Source organism: Grammomys surdaster, unplaced genomic scaffold (genome assembly GCF_004785775.1).
Source record: "Grammomys surdaster isolate TR1022 unplaced genomic scaffold, NIH_TR_1.0 202, whole genome shotgun sequence".
In the NCBI taxonomy this organism is placed as follows: domain Eukaryota; kingdom Metazoa; phylum Chordata; class Mammalia; order Rodentia; family Muridae; genus Grammomys; species Grammomys surdaster.
Window position 1 is genome coordinate 2,763,195 of NW_021604647.1, and position 17,210 is coordinate 2,780,404.

General features: G+C 40.8%; 2 protein-coding genes across 2 annotated transcripts in view; both read left to right on the forward strand.

Annotated features, from left to right (window-relative positions):
• Positions 1-2,660, forward strand: part of Klhl24 (kelch like family member 24) — a 29,701-nt gene extending 27,041 nt beyond the window's left edge. Inside the window, exon 8 of the mRNA XM_028770483.1 lies at positions 1,837-2,660. Within this exon, the coding sequence (XP_028626316.1) occupies positions 1,837-2,037 (201 nt within the window). The 3' untranslated portion in view covers positions 2,038-2,660. The remainder of the gene's footprint in view (positions 1-1,836) is intronic.
• A 13,496-nt stretch (positions 2,661-16,156) lies between these two features.
• LOC114623810 (dnaJ homolog subfamily B member 6-like) lies at positions 16,157-16,922 on the forward strand. The gene has a single exon (XM_028770522.1). The coding sequence runs from the start codon at positions 16,188-16,190 to the stop codon at positions 16,914-16,916; it is 729 nt and encodes a 242-aa protein (XP_028626355.1). The 5' UTR covers positions 16,157-16,187; the 3' UTR covers positions 16,917-16,922.
• Positions 16,923-17,210: the final 288 nt, after the last annotated feature.

Below are 17,210 nucleotides of genomic sequence, written 5' to 3' on the forward strand. Positions count from 1 at the left end.
CCTCCTCCTCTTATTTTTTTTAAAAACAAAAAAAAAAACAAAAAAAACGGGGTCTCACTCTGTAGCCCTGGCTGGCCTGGAAGTAACCGTCTGTTTTCCTCACCCTCCTCAGTTCTGCATGCTCGGTATCAGAAGCTAAATTCCTAAAGGTCACTAGTAGTCATTTCTTTGTTTGTTTTTAGTCTCTTTTTGCCTCTTAAGTCTTTATGAGTGTAACTTAGGATTCTTTCTCATGACATAACTCTAGTTTATTCCTGACTTACTTCATTTACTGCTTACAGTTGATCTTGTTTCAAATCTCTGTTTTCACCTGCTGTGTGGCATTGCCTGTGGTGCACCAAGGTTTCATACTTACAGAGGAATCTGCCTGCTTCTCTCATGCTGTCTCTATCTTGACATCCCAGAATCCTTAACTAAGTTTTTCACTGTCTCTAAAAGAGAGAAGCACACACATTGAAGCTGTCCTTAGAGTTCTGTCCTCCAACTTGTCTAGCTTCTCTGTATCAGTTTGCTACCAGTCATTTTCACTGTGTCCCCTGTATGAGCAACTCTAAAGCTCACCACTTCCTTCTAGACCTTCTGATGTCACATCTTTGCTTTGTTCTTCCCTCCCTCCCTTCCTTCCCCTCTTCTTCCTCCTCCTCCTCCTCCTTTCTCTCTCTCTCTCTCTCTCTCTCTGTCTCTGTCTCTGTCTTTTGGCTGTCCTGGAACTCACTATGCTGAGTGCTGGAATTAAAAGCATGTATCATCACTGCAAGCTGTGGCACTTTTTTAAAGCATTTATTTGTGTGTCCGTGTGTGTCTCACAGCACATGTGGAGGTCAGAGGACAACATGTAGAATTTCACCATGTGGGTCCTGGAATGGAACATACAAGTTGTTGGGATTGGCAACAAGCATCTTTTACCCAGAAACCCATGTACCAGGTCCCCCATTATGGTTTGGTGTATGTGTACATACTTATGTATGCATGCCATATGTGTGCATGCCATGTGTATAAGTGCTCCCCGACCCCATACAAGAAGAGAGAGTCGGATCCCTTAGAATGGCTGCTGAGGGTGCCAGGCAGTGGTGGCGCACACCTTTAATCCCAGCACTTGGGAGGCAGAGACAGGAGGATTTCTGAGTTCGAGGCCAGCCTGGTCTACAGAGTGAGTTCCAGGACAGCTAGTGCTATACAGAGAAACCCTGTCTCGAAAAACAAAAAACAAAAAAAAACAAACAAAAAAAAGAATAGCTGCTGGGAGCTGGACTTGGGTCCTCTGGAACAGCAGCAAGCAGTCTTAACTACTAAGCCATCTCTTTACCATGACTTGCATTATTTTTTGTTTGTTTTATTTTAGATTTTATTTTTATTTATGGATCTGTGTAAATGGATGCCATGTGTATGCAGGTGCTCTTGGGAGACCAGAAAAGGGCATCAGATCTCCTGAAGCTGGAGCCACAGGCAGTTGAACTGTCCAGTGTGGGTGCTGGGAACCGAACTTGGGTCCTCTGGAAGAACAGCACTCTTAAACACAGTGCCATCTCCAGCCCCTGCCCTGTGTTTTAATGTTTATTTCCTGTACTGGAACGAAAGCCTTGTCCGTCTGTCGTGCCCTTCACATCTCAGCTTCTGTTACTTACAGTTCATCTTAGCGTTCACTTCATTCATGTGAATATCAACACTCAAACATACAACAGGAGTTGGACAAGAGTAGATTTGCTTATATTACGTCTCCCTTTCTTATACTGTGTTAAAGCATGTTGATGGTTTTTTTTTCAGTTTATTGTCAAATCATTTATCTTCAATAATTAATTGTTTTTTTGTTTGTTTTCTATATATTTGGTTAAACAGGAAAACTGTGGTATGTCTGTTTGTAATGGTAAAATCTATATCCTGGGTGGAAGACGGGAAAATGGAGAAGCCACAGATACTATTCTCTGTTACGATCCTGCGACAAGTATCATCACAGGAGTGGCTGCAATGCCCAGACCAGTATCCTACCATGGCTGTGTAACCATTCATAGATACAATGAGAAATGCTTTAAGCTCTAACTAAACCCAGCATACCTCACACAGAAGGCAACGCCAATCCAGGAGGAAAGTTTTTAAAATTACCACATGAGAACACAACTCCTTTGTGTCATATGCAAAAAGAAATAAATAATCCTGATGCCTTTCTGACCCAAAATACCAATATTTCAAGCTGTCATAAATCCTTTCCTGTAATGAGTGATTATAGTGAGGCCAGTCCTCACCTTTATCCCAGCACCCAGAAGGAAGATTTCTATACGTTTGAACCCAGCCTGGTCTATACAACAAGTTCTAGGCCAGCAAGGACTACACAATAAGACCTGTCTTTAAAAAATAATAATAATAATAATTTGGCATATGATTATACTTTGACATTTTTGAGAAACTATGTGGGGTAGGCAGTAACGCCCAGTGTAAACTTCTTGGGGATTTGTGAACCGTCTTTGAGGAATGTGTCTTTTCCTGTCAGTTTTGTAGAGAGTACTGCATGACTGAAGCTTCATTTAGGTTGAATTGCCTGTTGTTAAAAATGTTTAGAATTCATTGTGAGAGGAAGAACTGAGTGTGTTTGTTTGTTTGTTTGTTTGTTCGTTTTAACAATTTAACTTTATGTGCATTGGTGGGAGGGGATCAGATCCCTTAGAACTGGAGTTACAGACAGTTGTAACCTGCCATGTGGGTGCTGGAAACTGAACCCTGGTCCTTTGGGAGAAATGACAGTGCTCTTACCCACTGAGCCATCTCTCCAGCCTCAAGAAATGACTTTTAAATATCTATCATTGACTTTATCCATACTGGTTAATTTTATTGAAGGCTTTTTGGGGTTTTGTTTGTTATATCCTAATTGTAAAAGTGTAGTGACAATTCAGCTACCATAAAGCACCAAATTTTATGACTTTATAGACTGTTCTCTGATATTAAATACTTTTTTGTGAGCTTATGTAGGAGATATAAAAGGAATTTAAATTATACATTAGTCCCTAAGGAAAAAATAAAATAACTATTGAAAAAAAAATGTGACACACTTTGGTTCTCAGGGTATTTAATGAATCATCTGTGAGTCCAGTAAAGAAGTTCTTCCCTTTAAACTAACATAGGAGTTGAAATCCCTGTACAGAGCCAGGCAGGTGTCTGTGTCCAAGATCTGTTTCCCAGGCATGGTAGTGCACACCTGTATCCAGGATCTGGAAGATACATCAAAAGAAACCAAGTGGGCTGAAGAGATGGCTCAGTGTTTAAGAACACTTACTACACTTGCAGAGAACCTAGGTTTGGTTCCCACCCTTACCAGGTGGCTCACAAACTTCTGCAATTCTAGTTCAGGGAATCTAACACCTTCTTGCCTCCCTGGGCATGTGGTGCACATACATTCACACAGACACACATGTATGTAAAAGAAATATGTTTTAAGACAAAACTGCATTTTGCAATATGCTGTAAGAAAGAACAGGTTTGCTCCCTACCCAGCCCAGCAGAGTTTGACCTTCCTAGTGATGCTTTGTGAGTGCCTCTCCAAGGCCTTGTAAGCAGTTATCAGTCTAGGAGTGTTGACTGATTCTTTAAGATCCTATAGCAGAGGTCACACTTCTCAGTGGGGCCACTTTTGTTTGTAACTCTGACCAGCAGCAGTTCTGGTCTCCAGAGAGAAATCTCTTGTTTTGGAGAGCTCTTTTATTTGTATAAAATACTGATCAACATTTTCAAATTTCTACTAAATTTTTCCCTCTAGGTTTTTCACCTCCATTTTATAAAGCTTAGCAGTTTTCAAAAGGAAATGTGAAATTTTTCTTAGAAATGTAAGTGAATACAGCAGGAATTAGCACAACTAATTATTGTGACTTATGTGTGGACAGATAATGATTTACAATGCCCTAGGCTGCAGCAAGTGTCTTGCTGTGTAACTTTCCAGTCTCTCACTCTAATATACTCCTTGTCGATGACAGTAGTGTCATTAGAGTTGTGTTCAAATTAAGGCAGTCATCAGAAGCCTAGCATTGGCAAACAACTTCTCCCTCATCTTAAGATAATATAATAAACATTTTTTAAGAGTCATGCTTAATTGGAATCTAAATTCTGAGAAAAATGCTAAAAAGAATACACTTTGGAAATTGTTTTCAAGTCAGGAAGTTTAAGTGATGTAACACAGCTGTCGAAGCAGTTCAGAAAACAATCACCTGACGGTTGAGAAATGTGTGTGTACAACTGAGGGGGTTTGTACTGTAATCTTATAGTAAATATCTGCATTATATTTTTATTAGCGAATGGAAATTGTTTAGTTCAGTAATTCTTAACAGTGAAATGTATGAACAGAGTTGTTTTATAAATGCTTAGGATTCAACAAATGATAATTGTTATTCTCATGTATATTTGTAAGATCATGTCCATTCATAAAGACATCATATAAAAGACTTGGTCAAAGTAAATTTGTATTTTAGTGTTTTTGTCTGTTGCAAAAGTATTATCTACTTGTATCTTGTAATGTTTGTCTTTCATATATCCTCATGTTTATTGTAGTAAATTGGACAAGAATCCTGAAAATCAGAATTTGTTTAAACAAATTAATTTTTCTTTATGTTGCTAATTATATTGAAAGTACCAGAATCCTAGAAAGTTAACTTTTAAAAGCTACCCAGTTGATATATTTACTTCCTCTAATTACTTATCTTTGCTAATTCTTGATAAATAATGGTGATAAGCCCTGGCTTAAGAAAAATAATTTTAGAGTATAATAAGTGTATTAAAAGGGATATTTCAATCATTTTGATGTCAGATTATCTTCATTCTGTCACCTCATAATTGGCATATTTTCTTTTGATAAGTGATGTTTATATGAGCCTTTAAATTAGTATGTTTATATGTAGTTAGTATGTTTATATGTAGTTAGTGTGTTTATATGTAGATAGTATGGTTGTGTACCTATATCACAAACACCCAATGATTTTTGTAAGTTTAATTGTCAGAAATATATATATAAAGTAAAAAATTAGTTGGTTATGTAGAATTCAATTGCATAAGACTAAATTTGAACATTTCTAGAGTACTCTTTATTGTTGAGACAAGATCTCTGTAGCCTGTGCTAGCCTCAAACTCTTGGCAATTCTTTGCCTTCTGAGAGCTGCAGTTAGAAGTGGAAGCCAGCACCCATTTTCTAAAATAATCATTTCATCTGAAAGTGCAATCTGGTCATAAGGATCTGTGGATCTGTGTAACAGCAGTGTTATAAGATCAGAACACAAACCTGAAAAGAAGTTTGCAAACATCACTTTCTCTGTTGGAAAGGACGTATGTTTTGTGGATCAACAGAAAATTACAGTTGGTTTCTGTGTACATTTTTTATGAACTTATATCTTCCTCCAAGTCCTCCATGTACTCCACAAGGTGGCCTGACTTCCTCCCTTTCTACTGTATTATTCCCACACTGACTTGACTAATAGATAGGAATTGGATTCTCAGTAGCCACTTTTCATACATGATTGGGATCCAGGTGTTTACTCCATTTGAATCACATTTAAAAAGACGAAAATGCTCAGGGAGGGCATTAGCTTATCTGTTGCCCATCAGGGTATGCAAAGTGCTTTCACTTGGAAACCATTCAGTGGATGACTCTAAACTAAAATGTTTCAGAAACTTCACATAGCAGTGGTTAAACATCCATTCTGCTTAGAAGGATGACAGTGCTTTGTGAACTGACACATTCTCCTGGTGAATATGAATTGTTTCTGTATCTGCTGTCAGACTCCCATTTTGAAACTCAGGAAAGACAAAGGTGGGTTTTCTACTTTTGTCATGTCCAAACCAGATGTGTGCTGCTTTTTCCTGATCTGACAGTAGATTTTTAAAAATCACTCTGAGAGCCCATACAGGAAGAGAGAAAGGGAGTTGAATTTTTTGTGTGTGCCTTTAATGTCTTTAGGTTTATATGGGAAAAGGATACATCCTATAGACTTCATGTGGTACCAAGTAATAAGATAATATCCAGAAGCTTCCTGTGGACTGCTTTATGATCGACCCAAGACGTTAGTAGTTACAATGATTTAGTCATGCTAGAGTTAGTGGTACATAGCTGAGTGTGGTGGCAATGTCTGTAATTCCAGCCCTTGGGAGGTGAGGCAAGAGGATCAGGAAAGTTCCAGGACAGCCATGGCAACAGAGCCAATTTGAGGTCATAGTTGGCCATATGAAATCCCATGTGAGAAACAGTAATGGAGTTGATTGGCATTATGTAGAAAGCTGGAATGATACCATTTCACACATTATTACATTAGGTAAATAATTCACCAAACCACATAACCAACATGAAAATTCACCATACCATATAACCAGAATGAAGCAGCTTGGCTGACCTGTGACACAGTAGGCTTGACTAAGTATGCTTGCTGCCACATCTAGTGCTCGGCATCAGACACCACGTCTGGAGTATAAACTAATAATTCCAGGGATGTTTCAAAATACTTTAGACGTTTTAAAGTGTTTTATTTGTAAGCAGGTTGGGGAGATGGTTCAGTGGTTAGGAGCAAGCACTAGCATTTGCTGCTCTAGCAGAGGATCTGGCTTGGGTTCCAAGCACCCTCACTCTGGCTAACAAGTGTGTGTAACTCTAGTCCCTGGGTTTCCAAACCCTCTGGCCTCCACAGGCACACATGGTGCACATACATTATATGTAAACTGTCGTAGTACAGGCAAAACATACACATAAAAGTAAGTATCATTAAATGTTGTATATGAACCTTTTACATTTGTGTGATTGCCTTAAATATTAAACATATATTGCTAAAGGTGATCATAACATAGAAAGTGAAGTCATAACTTTATATATTGTTCCAAAGAAGTTTTGTTTTAATGTTTGTGCCTTAAGCTACCCAGTGCCATTTTAGTCTAATAAACCTCAGTATTGGATTTTGAGGGTCTGGTTTTATCTTTTGAGTCAGGGTCATATGTAGCCCAGGCTGACCTAGAACTCTGATTTGCTGAGAATGATCTTGAACTCCAGTCATTCTGTGTCTCCCAAGTGCTTGGATGACAGCATGTGCTACCATGCTTGGCTGGGTGGGTTGGTTGGTTGTTCAGTTGGTGGATTTAATGTAGCTCTGGCAAACCTGGAATTCAGTATATGGCAGGTTGACCTTAAGCTAGTGGCAGTCCTTCTGCCTCTGTCTGTGATTGCTAGAACTGTAGGCCTGAGCCACCACTCCCAGCTGTCTTGAAATGCTTTCGTGAGTTCCAGCTGCCTGCTCTGCAGAAGGAGAATGTTAAATAAGATTGTTGCTTAGAGTTTTACATTTTTAATTTTTGGTACCTAGGTGCTTTGTAAAATATTCAGATAAATACCCATTAAGCTCTCATAAAGGTCATTTGAAATAGTGAAAAAAGTATGTGTAGTTATTTCTGTTTGTCTTTATATCAGTAGTTAGTTTTGCTCTCGGCTTTTTCTTGAAAGCGCTTCCTCTTCATGCCCCCCTCCTGCAGCGTGTGTCTCTGGGCTAGCTGAGGTGAGGCTCTCAGAACCGCACAAGTGTGTGTGTTTTACTGTAACTGCCACATACCGATTGCCTAGAGTTTGAATCTTCAGTGAGAAAAGAATGTTTTCAGTGTCCTTGTTCTCAGTTCAGCTGTACTACAGCAATGCTTATGTTTTTGTTTAATTGCACTTCTTCCATAGTTTAAATTTTTAAAAGTTGTATCTAATGTCTTTTAAACATTACTTGACTATATGGTTACATTAAATTTTGTTTATCAAGACTCTGACGAGTTTTAAGTGTTTTTTTTTTAAATACACCTAAATGATTGTGTAAAAAGGGACAAGGGGCGAATCAGATGTTTGTATCTACCAAAGTAACCATAAAATAACTCAGAACATAAACAACAAACTAAACTAGTGACTTGAGGAAAGGAAAAGCTGACCAATAAGAATACTAAAGTTGGTGTGTGTTGAGTATGGCCCCTGGTGTAGTGGAGTTAAAGTTGAGCTGTTTGTATGAAGCAGAGCAAAAGTTTAATAAAGATGTGTTGATGCAGCTTATCTGTGAGTGTAAGAGAAAGGCACCCAGGAGGCAGGACACAGACAGACCCAAGGGCGTGAAAGTTGGCTTCTTTAAAAGAGTCACTTAGTACCCATGGAGGCAGAAAAGGGTATTGGGTCTCCTGAAACTTAAGTTACAGTCATAAGCTGCCATGTGTGTTCCAGGAATTATAAATCTCAACCCTTGAGAGGTAGAAGTTTTCAGAAATGAAGGCTTCTAGTCTGCTCCTGTTTTTTTCTGCTTTACTGTCTGAAGCCATGAAGAGCTTGTTCATGGGGGAGGTTCTTTGTATTTGGCATACCCATTCTTACTAAAGGAAATCTGGAAACAGTTTTGGACACTGGCTCCTTTCAAAATTAAATGCTACCCCAGTAAGTCCAATCTCCTGGTGCATGATGGTACAGGCCTTTAATCTCACTTGGGAGGCAAAGGCAGGTGACTCTCAAGTTCAAGACCAGCCTAATTTACATATCTAGCTTGCAGCCAGCCATAGCTACACAGTACAACCTCATCTTAAGAACAAACAAGAAATATGAACCAGTGATTTCAATTATCAGAGGTTGTCCCAAAATCATGCTCTGTTTGAAAGTTTAGATTCACTCCTATAGGGAGAAAGGAGAAAATGGTAGTCCATGAGGGAAATCAAAGACCACTGACAATAAAAAGAATCTGCAGTGTACAGAATTGTGAGTTGAGAGCACTTGTTCCGGGATGGTCTGTTAACTTTCCTTTTTAGGTCCTAAGTGGAGGATAGGTTAGAAATCTATGTGATTAAAGCAGCCTTCGTAACATAATGCCAGCTAGAAGTCATGTGAAAGACAGCTTTTACTTGTTTAATGTTTTCAAGTTAGTCTTCTCTTCTGTGCATATTTATTAACTTTTTGGATATAGTAAAAGAAGCTTTCTTAAAATTTTTAAGTTGTAACAAAGGTGATTTTTAAAAATAAAGTTTTGAGTCATTTAAAAATGAAACTTAGAGAAAGGCAGATAATTATGTACCGCTGCCCTTGTAAGGGACCGAATAGGTCAGTTCTCACAAGACCAGGTTGACACTACTTAGGTTTCTCGGGTCCATCTGTGGCTCCGTGATTTTTCCCTCTCATGCATTCCTCACCATGAGGCCATCTATGCTGTAATCAAGGCAGGGGAAAGCTGGAAAGCAGAAGCCAAAGCAGATTCACAGGAATGCTGCTCACTGACTTGCTCAGCTAGCTACCTTTCTTAGGCAGTCCAGACCTCCCCACACACTACCTAAGAACAGAACTGCCCACTGTGCATTGAGCCCTCCCATATCAATCAATAAAATGCCCACACAGATATGCCCTCAGGCCTGGTGGAGCCAATTTCTCAGTTGAGGGTCTGTCTTTCCAGTTGACTCTAGGTTGTGTTAAGTTGACAAAAACTAGCATACCAACCCTTTCTCGTTTCTTTTTAAAGAAGCTATCCTCCCAGCAGCCAGGAGTGACCATCTGACTCTGTAACTGATGTCTAGCTCTTTCATCAAGGCCAGGAGCCTATTATCTTTGGATAAATTCCTTAAGAGAGCTGTTTTCAATTGCATTTCAATAAGGAGCTTTTGGTCTTAGGCAACCCACTTAGGAACTTTCCCACATAAGAGATAATAAAGGTAGCTAGGTGGTGGTGGATTACACACCACCCAGAATTCTGGGCTACACAGAAATGCTGGAGAGAGGAAGGTGGCAGGGGAGAGAAAGGGAGGGAGGGAGGGAGAGAGAGAGGAAAGAGAAAAAGAAGACTTGAATTGGTAAGGATGATGGAAAGGTGAGTAGGGAGGTGGTTAGACAAAATTATAGACAAAAGGAGACTGGGGCTGTTAAGTGCACTGGCAGCTTTTCCAGAGGACCTGAGTTCAATTCCTAGCCTTCACATGGCAGCTCAAATGATGTATAACTCCAGTTCCAGGGGATCAGTGCTCTCTTCTGGTCTATAGGCACACTGGTGGTGCACAGACACACATGCAGGCAAAAGGTCCCATACATAGAAAATAATTTTAGAAAGGAAAAAGATGAGGCTGATTAGACAGTACAGTGGGTAAAGGAATGACTACTAAGCTTTACATTCTGAATTCAATCCCTAGGCTCTACAGATTCCCACAGTCGTACACACAAATGCAATATGTTAAAAACATCAACAACAAATTGATAGAAGGCATTTGATCCTTTTTGAGACAGGGTTTCATGTAGCCCAAGATGACTCTGAATTCCTCCTGCCTCTACCTTCCAAGTGCTGAGATTCTATACCTAAGCCACCATGCTCAGTTCTGTGCAGTGCTAGGAATTGAACTCGGGGTCTTTTGCATGTTACGGAAGCAATCTATTAACTGAAATATCCCCCCAATCTTGTATATATGGGTCTTGACAGAACATTTAGTTTTTCAGAGATGTCATAAAGGCAAAATAGGTCTGGAGAGATAGTGTAGGGGCCATGCCACCATGTAGGCATAAGAACTGGCAAGGTTAATTGACCTCAGATCCTGGGAATCTCAGAGATCTGAGACTAGCAGGTGGGAAGCTGCTCCCTACTTATCTCTGTACCTGCTCTGGAACATGTAACTATGACACCCCACTGAGAGGACCATGGGTAGTCAGTCATGTAAAGTAGCCCCTGGAGTCCATGCAAATAGAGCATCACTAACATCTCAAATTCAGCCAGTGGGAAACATCTACCCCCTAAATCCCACTCCTCAAGGTATATATAGTCCTTGTCCACATGGAACAAAGCACATAAGTTATTTCACTAAGTCTCATCTGAGAGTGGCTGTCTATTCAGTTATAACACTTGGCGAAGAGTTCTCTCTCCCAGATGCTCACCGCTGGATCTTGGACCACCCTTGCTGGCCATGCTCACACCACCTTTGCCGCTGCCACTGGCACTGGCGCTACACCAGTAGCTGGCTAGAGACCAAGGGCACTTTGGTGGCTATTCCTGGTTGTCAACTTGACTACATCTGGAATGAATTACAATCCAGAATTTGAAGGCTCACCTCTGATCCTGATCTTGAGGCATAGTGGCTATGAAAAGCTTAGGCTCAGGCAAGGTAGTACAGGCCCTTAATCTAGATCCAGGGATGTTGGTACACACCTTTAATCTGGGCAACTCCTTCTGCTGGAGACCTACATTAGGACATTGGAAGAAGGAAAACTTGATCTTCTCTGCTTGCCTTGTGGAACTGAGCAACTGCTAGATCCTTGGACTTGCATTCACAGCTGCTGCTGACCATTGTTGGGGAGTTGGACTACAGACTGTAAGTCATCAACACATTCCCTTACTATATAGAGACTACCCATAAATTCTGTGACTCTAGAGAACCCTGGCTAATACAGGCCCCCTGCTGCCTCTCCCATGCAGGCTGCCCAAACCTCCTTGTTTCTCTTTTAAGAATTGTAACACTCACAGCATTCCTGGCTGGACCAGAAACCCATGGAACCTACTTGTCACGGCTCTGCTTTGCCTTCCTCAGTCATGCTTGGCGAAGAGCTGTCTGACACCCCAGGGGGAAGCAGACAGACGGCAGAGGACCATTAAGAGCACTGGTGGTTCTTGCAGTTACCCAGGTTTAATTCTCAAAATCCACATGATGGCTAATACCTGCCTATAACTCCACTTCCAAGGGATCTGATGCCCAGTTCTGACCTCTGTGACCAGCAGTAGACAGGTGACACACGTACATGTAGTCAAAACATTTCTATACAAAAAATAAAAATATTTAAGAAGCTACTGAGGGTCTAAATTCCCATAGAGTGTGGTAGGTGGCAGTCATCAGCACAAGTATCATAAGGGCCACTGCCTTTGGAGAGTTTTGTTTACAAGGTTTTGTGTGTGTGTGTGTGTGTGTGTGTGTGTGTGTGTACTGTGCCATATATGTGGTGCCTCTTACCCATAGACACTGGATGAGTATTTTGGATGAAACCAGAATTGTGGATGGTTATTAGCAACCATGTGGGTGCTGAGAACCAAACTAAGATCCTCTGCAAGAGCAGCAAGTGCTTTTAACCACTGAGCCAGCTCTCAGACCCTCAAGTTTTGGGGTTTTTTCCACCCATGGTAAGGTGCTGATTTTTAAATCAGCAAATTTTCACACACATACATACAATTCTCTTTCTTCAGAAGTGCCCAGCCTGTACAAATAGGAGGTTCTAAACCCTCAGCTTCCTTTTCCTGCCAATGAGAACCTTGTGCAGACAGGTTAGAGCATAGTTTATGCTTGTGTCTTCCTCAACTAATCAGCTTAGAAGTCTCTGCCCCCTGGGCTTTCCACCCTGCTGTATGCTTGTATCACCCACACACCCCCATCTTGGCAAAGTGGAGAGAGGTTTCTGGACCCTCTCCACAGGGTCCAGACTTCTGATCTGAGTATACCCTTACTGGTGAAGCCAGAATAGCTCACCAATCCCTTCCCCTGTTGACCACCAGTACTCTCTCCTGCATCAGCACATGCTCCCTGACAAGGGAAGTAACAGGTTGCTTGACTGACTTCTAGTATCAGAAAACGTGCACTTGGCTCTGTATTCACTCTGGCTCCTTAAGTTAGAGGTCATGGGATTCCTGTGAATCCTTGCACAACACCTTCTGAACCCTGAGATCAGAGGACACATGAAACAGTTGCTCCTGACACCACCCCATAAGCCTGCACCCCAGTCCCGCAACATTCCTGATCATCCCAACTCCACAGCCCTGCACTACCAACCTCCCGTACCCCACAGACTGCACTAACTCTAGTTATGAAGGACACACACACACACACACACACACAGAATATCATAACAGAGCCGAGCCAAGAGCCATGAAGAACAAGGAATACTAAACATTTAAACATATTAACCCAGGTCTTGTCATAAAACAGACTGACAATCAGTTGGGCAAAACCCAATGATAAAAAAAGTAACATGAAAGCCAAAAAGGACTATCTCCTCCAAAAATTACCAATCACATAGAAATGGCCAACAGTGAGACTGACTTAGATGTAATTTCAGACAAAGAATTCAAAAGAATAATTATAAGTATGTTTAAAGATCTCAAAGAGGGCCGGGCGGTGGTGGCGCACGCCTTTAATCCCAGCACTTGGGAGGCAGAGGCAGAGGCAGGCAGATTTCTGAGTTCGAGAGTTCGAGGCTAGCCTGGTCTACAGAGTGAGTTCCAGGACAGCCAGGGCTACACAGAGAAACCCTGTTTTGGACAAAAAAGGAAGGAGGAAGAGAGAGAAAGGAGGATAGATCTAGCTAGGCATAGGCAGTGGTGGTACACATAGAAACCCTATCTCAGAAAAGCAAAAACAAATCTTAAAACTTCCCAAATTTAAGGAAATAGATGTCCGTCAAAGTAAAGGAACAAAACATCAAATACACTGGACCAGAAAAGAAATTCCCATGTTATAGTATAGCCCAAACACTAAATATTCAGAAAAAGTGTATTCAAGGTGATAAGTGTATTCAAACTGACATATAAAGGCAGGCCATCATAAGAGGTTATGAATTTTCTATAAAAACATACAACTTCCTATGGCTTTCTATGCAAAGCCATAGGGCACAGAGGAATACATCTCAAGTTCTGGAAAATAACAATCTACAAACTCAGACTACTATATGTAACTGGGCCCCAGACCACAACTGACTCCATGGTGGCAGTACAATTCAGGCTGTAAAACTCAGCACATAGCACCACTTGCCAAAACTAAAACAAAGACCTAACCCATCAAAATCCATAGTTATGGGACAGTCTCTAAATATACTAACCTTTTTTTTTTGGCATCTATAGTACTGTTTCTGGTTAACTTCTCTTGTTAACTGAAGTATGTCAACCTAGGATATGGTTTTTGTGCTTAAAAGCTCACTCTGAGAAAGGCTCAGGGCTACATTGGGATCCTGAACACCCAGCTGGTTGGCTAATAAGGACTTTCTATTGGCTTAAACCCATATTCAGACGGACTTCCCTGGTAGATATACCATAACAATTATACTCAGCCATACTGTTGTCATAATGGAAGAAGAAAAACTTTCCATGTCAAAAGCAGTTGATAGACAAGAACCCATTCTGAAGAGAACAGTGGAGGGAATACTTGAGATTAAAAAGAATGATAAACATATACAAGTCATGACTGAAAAAAAATAAAGACGCTAAGATATTTGTTAAGAAAATGAAGACTAAGATAACACCAAACACTACAAAAATCAACAAAATTACAGGACAATAATTCAATAATGCCTCTGATTATCTAAGGTCTCAATTCTCCAATCAAGATATAAATAAGATGCCTGGCAGTGGTGGCACATGCCTTTAATCCCAGTACTTGGGAGGCAGAAGCAGGCAGATCTCTGCACTCAAGGCCAGCCTGGTCTACAAAGTGAGTTCCAGGACAGCCAAGCTACCTTGTCTTGAAGGGGGAAAAAGACCTAAGACTAGCAGATTGGATCATAGAACAGGGTCTCTTTTTTTCTGAATCTAAGAAACATATTTCACCACCAAAGATAGACATGACCTTAGGGTAAAAGGAAGGGCAAAGCCATTACAACAATGAAACCAGGACACAAGCAGAAAAGCCATTTAATGTTTCTACAATCAAAAATGAGAACAAGGACAGATCATCTCAACCAATGCAGAAAAGGCTTGTGATATAATAAACATCCTTTATGATAAAAAATCCTGAAGAGACTAAGGATGCATGAGACAGTCCTGACAACCTACAAGGTTATAGGTGAGTGAGGAGAGTGTTTCTACTAAAACCAGGAAACAAGACGAGGACATCCAATCTCTCCATTCCTTTTCAGTATAGTACCTGAAGTCTTAGCTAGAGCAACAAAAGAAGGAGATGAAAAAATACAAATAAAAATAAGATTCTATACATTGAAAATACTACCAGAAAATAACTGGAACTAAAAATACTTCCAGGGAGGTGGTAGGCTACAAAATTAGCATACAAAAATCAGTAGGTGCCAGGACTGATGATGCAAACCCTTAAAATCTTAACACCCTAGATACAATTTTCTGTGAATTCAAGACCAGCCCAGTCTACATAAAGAGTTCCAGAGATACATAGCAAGAGCTTGTCTCAGACAAAGAAACAAGTCAGTATGCATCTTTGCTTGCTGCTTTATATCAACTGGATACAACTATAGTCATCTGAGAGGAGGGAACCTCAATTGAGAAAAATATCCCCTCAAAATTGAGCTATAAGCAGACAAGCATGTAGGACATTTTCTTATGTTAAAACTGAAAATTGTGAGAAAGACCAAATCCATGATTGCCTAATTAAAGCAAGCTTTATCCAGTACTGGCCAGGACAATGGACACTGGCCAGGTCAATAATCGGAATTTCCAGAGAATGACCCTGAAAAGGACCCTGGTCCTTTTTTTTTGTTTTGTTTTGTTTTGTTTTAAGACAGGGTTTCTCTGTATAGCTCTGGCTGTCCTAGAACTCAGTCTGTAGACCAGGCTGGCCTCGAACTCAGAAATCTGTCTGCCTCTGCCTCCCAAGTGCTATAGTTAAAGCTGTGTGCCACCACTGCCCTGCAAGCTGGGTCCTTATAAATGCAGAACCTACAAGGCTATGTATTTACCACCTTTGTCCAATCGAGAGTAAGCATACATTCTGCCTACTGTCCTTCTTGCCTAAGTATCTCCCACATATGTGTGATCAAGCACATCCTGTGAAGCTGGGGCAACCAACCTTGTTTACTGAAGTAAAAACATGTGGTTTGTTATCTATCTTCTGCCCTGTTTGAGTTCCTGACCTGACTTCCTTCAATGGTGAACAGTGAAAATAATTCCTCCCATTCCCAAATTGCTCTTGTTCATGGTGTTCCACCACAGCAATAGTAACCCTGACAACTTCCTATATACCAAAACCAGACATAGGAAGAAACAAATCAAGGAAATCCCACTCAAAACACAAAACAAAAACAAACAAACAAAACTAAGCAACTAAACAAACAACGGCAAAAAATCTCGGGGCTGGGAGAAAAGGAGAGAAAGGAAAGCGCGAGGAGAAGCCGCCACCGCCACCAGCGCAGCTGTGCCAGAGCCGCGAGGAGACCGGCCGCCTGACTTCCCCCCACCCTCGCTGGGGCCGCCTGACTTCCCCCAACCCTCGCTGGCTGCCGCGTCCTCGGATTTGTTCCAACAGTCTGTTAAAACATGGTGGATTACTATGAAGTGCTGGGCGTGCAGGGACATGCCTCACCTGAGGACATTAAAAAGGCGTATCGAAAACAAGCACTTAAATGGCACCCGGACAAAAATCCTGAGAATAAAGAAGAAGCAGAGCGGAAATTCAAACAAGTAGCTGAGGCCTATGAAGTGTTATTGGATGCTAAAAACCGGGACATCTATGACAAATACGGCAAAGAAGGATTAAATGGTGGTGGAGGAGGAGGTGGAAGTCATTTTGACAGTCCATTTGAGTTTGGCTTCACATTCCGGAACCCAGATGGTGTCTTCAGGGAATTTTTTGGTGGAAGGGACCCATTTTCATTTGACTTCTTTGAAGACCCATTTGATGACTTTTTTGGAAACCGAAGAGGTCCCCGAGGAAGTCGAAGCCGAGGTGCTGGCTCCTTTTTCAATGCCTTCAGTGGATTTCCTTCCTTTGGAAGTGGATTTCCTGCTTTTGATACAGGCTTTACTCCATTCGGGTCACTAGGTCACGGGGGTCTCACTTCATTCTCTTCAGCGTCATTTGTCGGCAGTGGAATGGGCAACTTCAAATCAATATCAACGTCAACTAAGATAGTTAATGGCAAAAAAATCACTACAAAGAGAATTGTGGAGAACGGTCAAGAAAGAGTAGAAGTTGAAGAAGATGGACAGTTAAAGTCCTTGACGATAAATGGTGAGGAACACCTGCTACGCTTGGATAACAAGTAATTCAAAGCACGCATTTAACAGAAATGCTAAACCATAGCAAGCACCATTTGAGGAATAACAGGAACTTTTTTTTTTAAGATTTCAAACGAACTCGACTTTCTGTATAACTGTACCTAATCTAAAGTATTTATAAAACAGCTCACCGGAGCCCCCATTCGTCACATTTTTGAGTTTGTTGTTGAGACCACAAAATATAGGACCTTTCTTCCTTCCTTTCTTTTTTTTTTTTTTTTTGTCTTTAAAATTGTTGTAATCTCTGTAATAATCACTTTGCTTTAAACGAACCGTAATCTG

Excerpts from the sequence above, each read along its gene's own strand:
- LOC114623810 (XM_028770522.1), top strand. The coding sequence starts at position 16,188 with ATGGTGGATTACTATGAAGTGCTGGGCGTGCAGGGACATGCCTCACCT.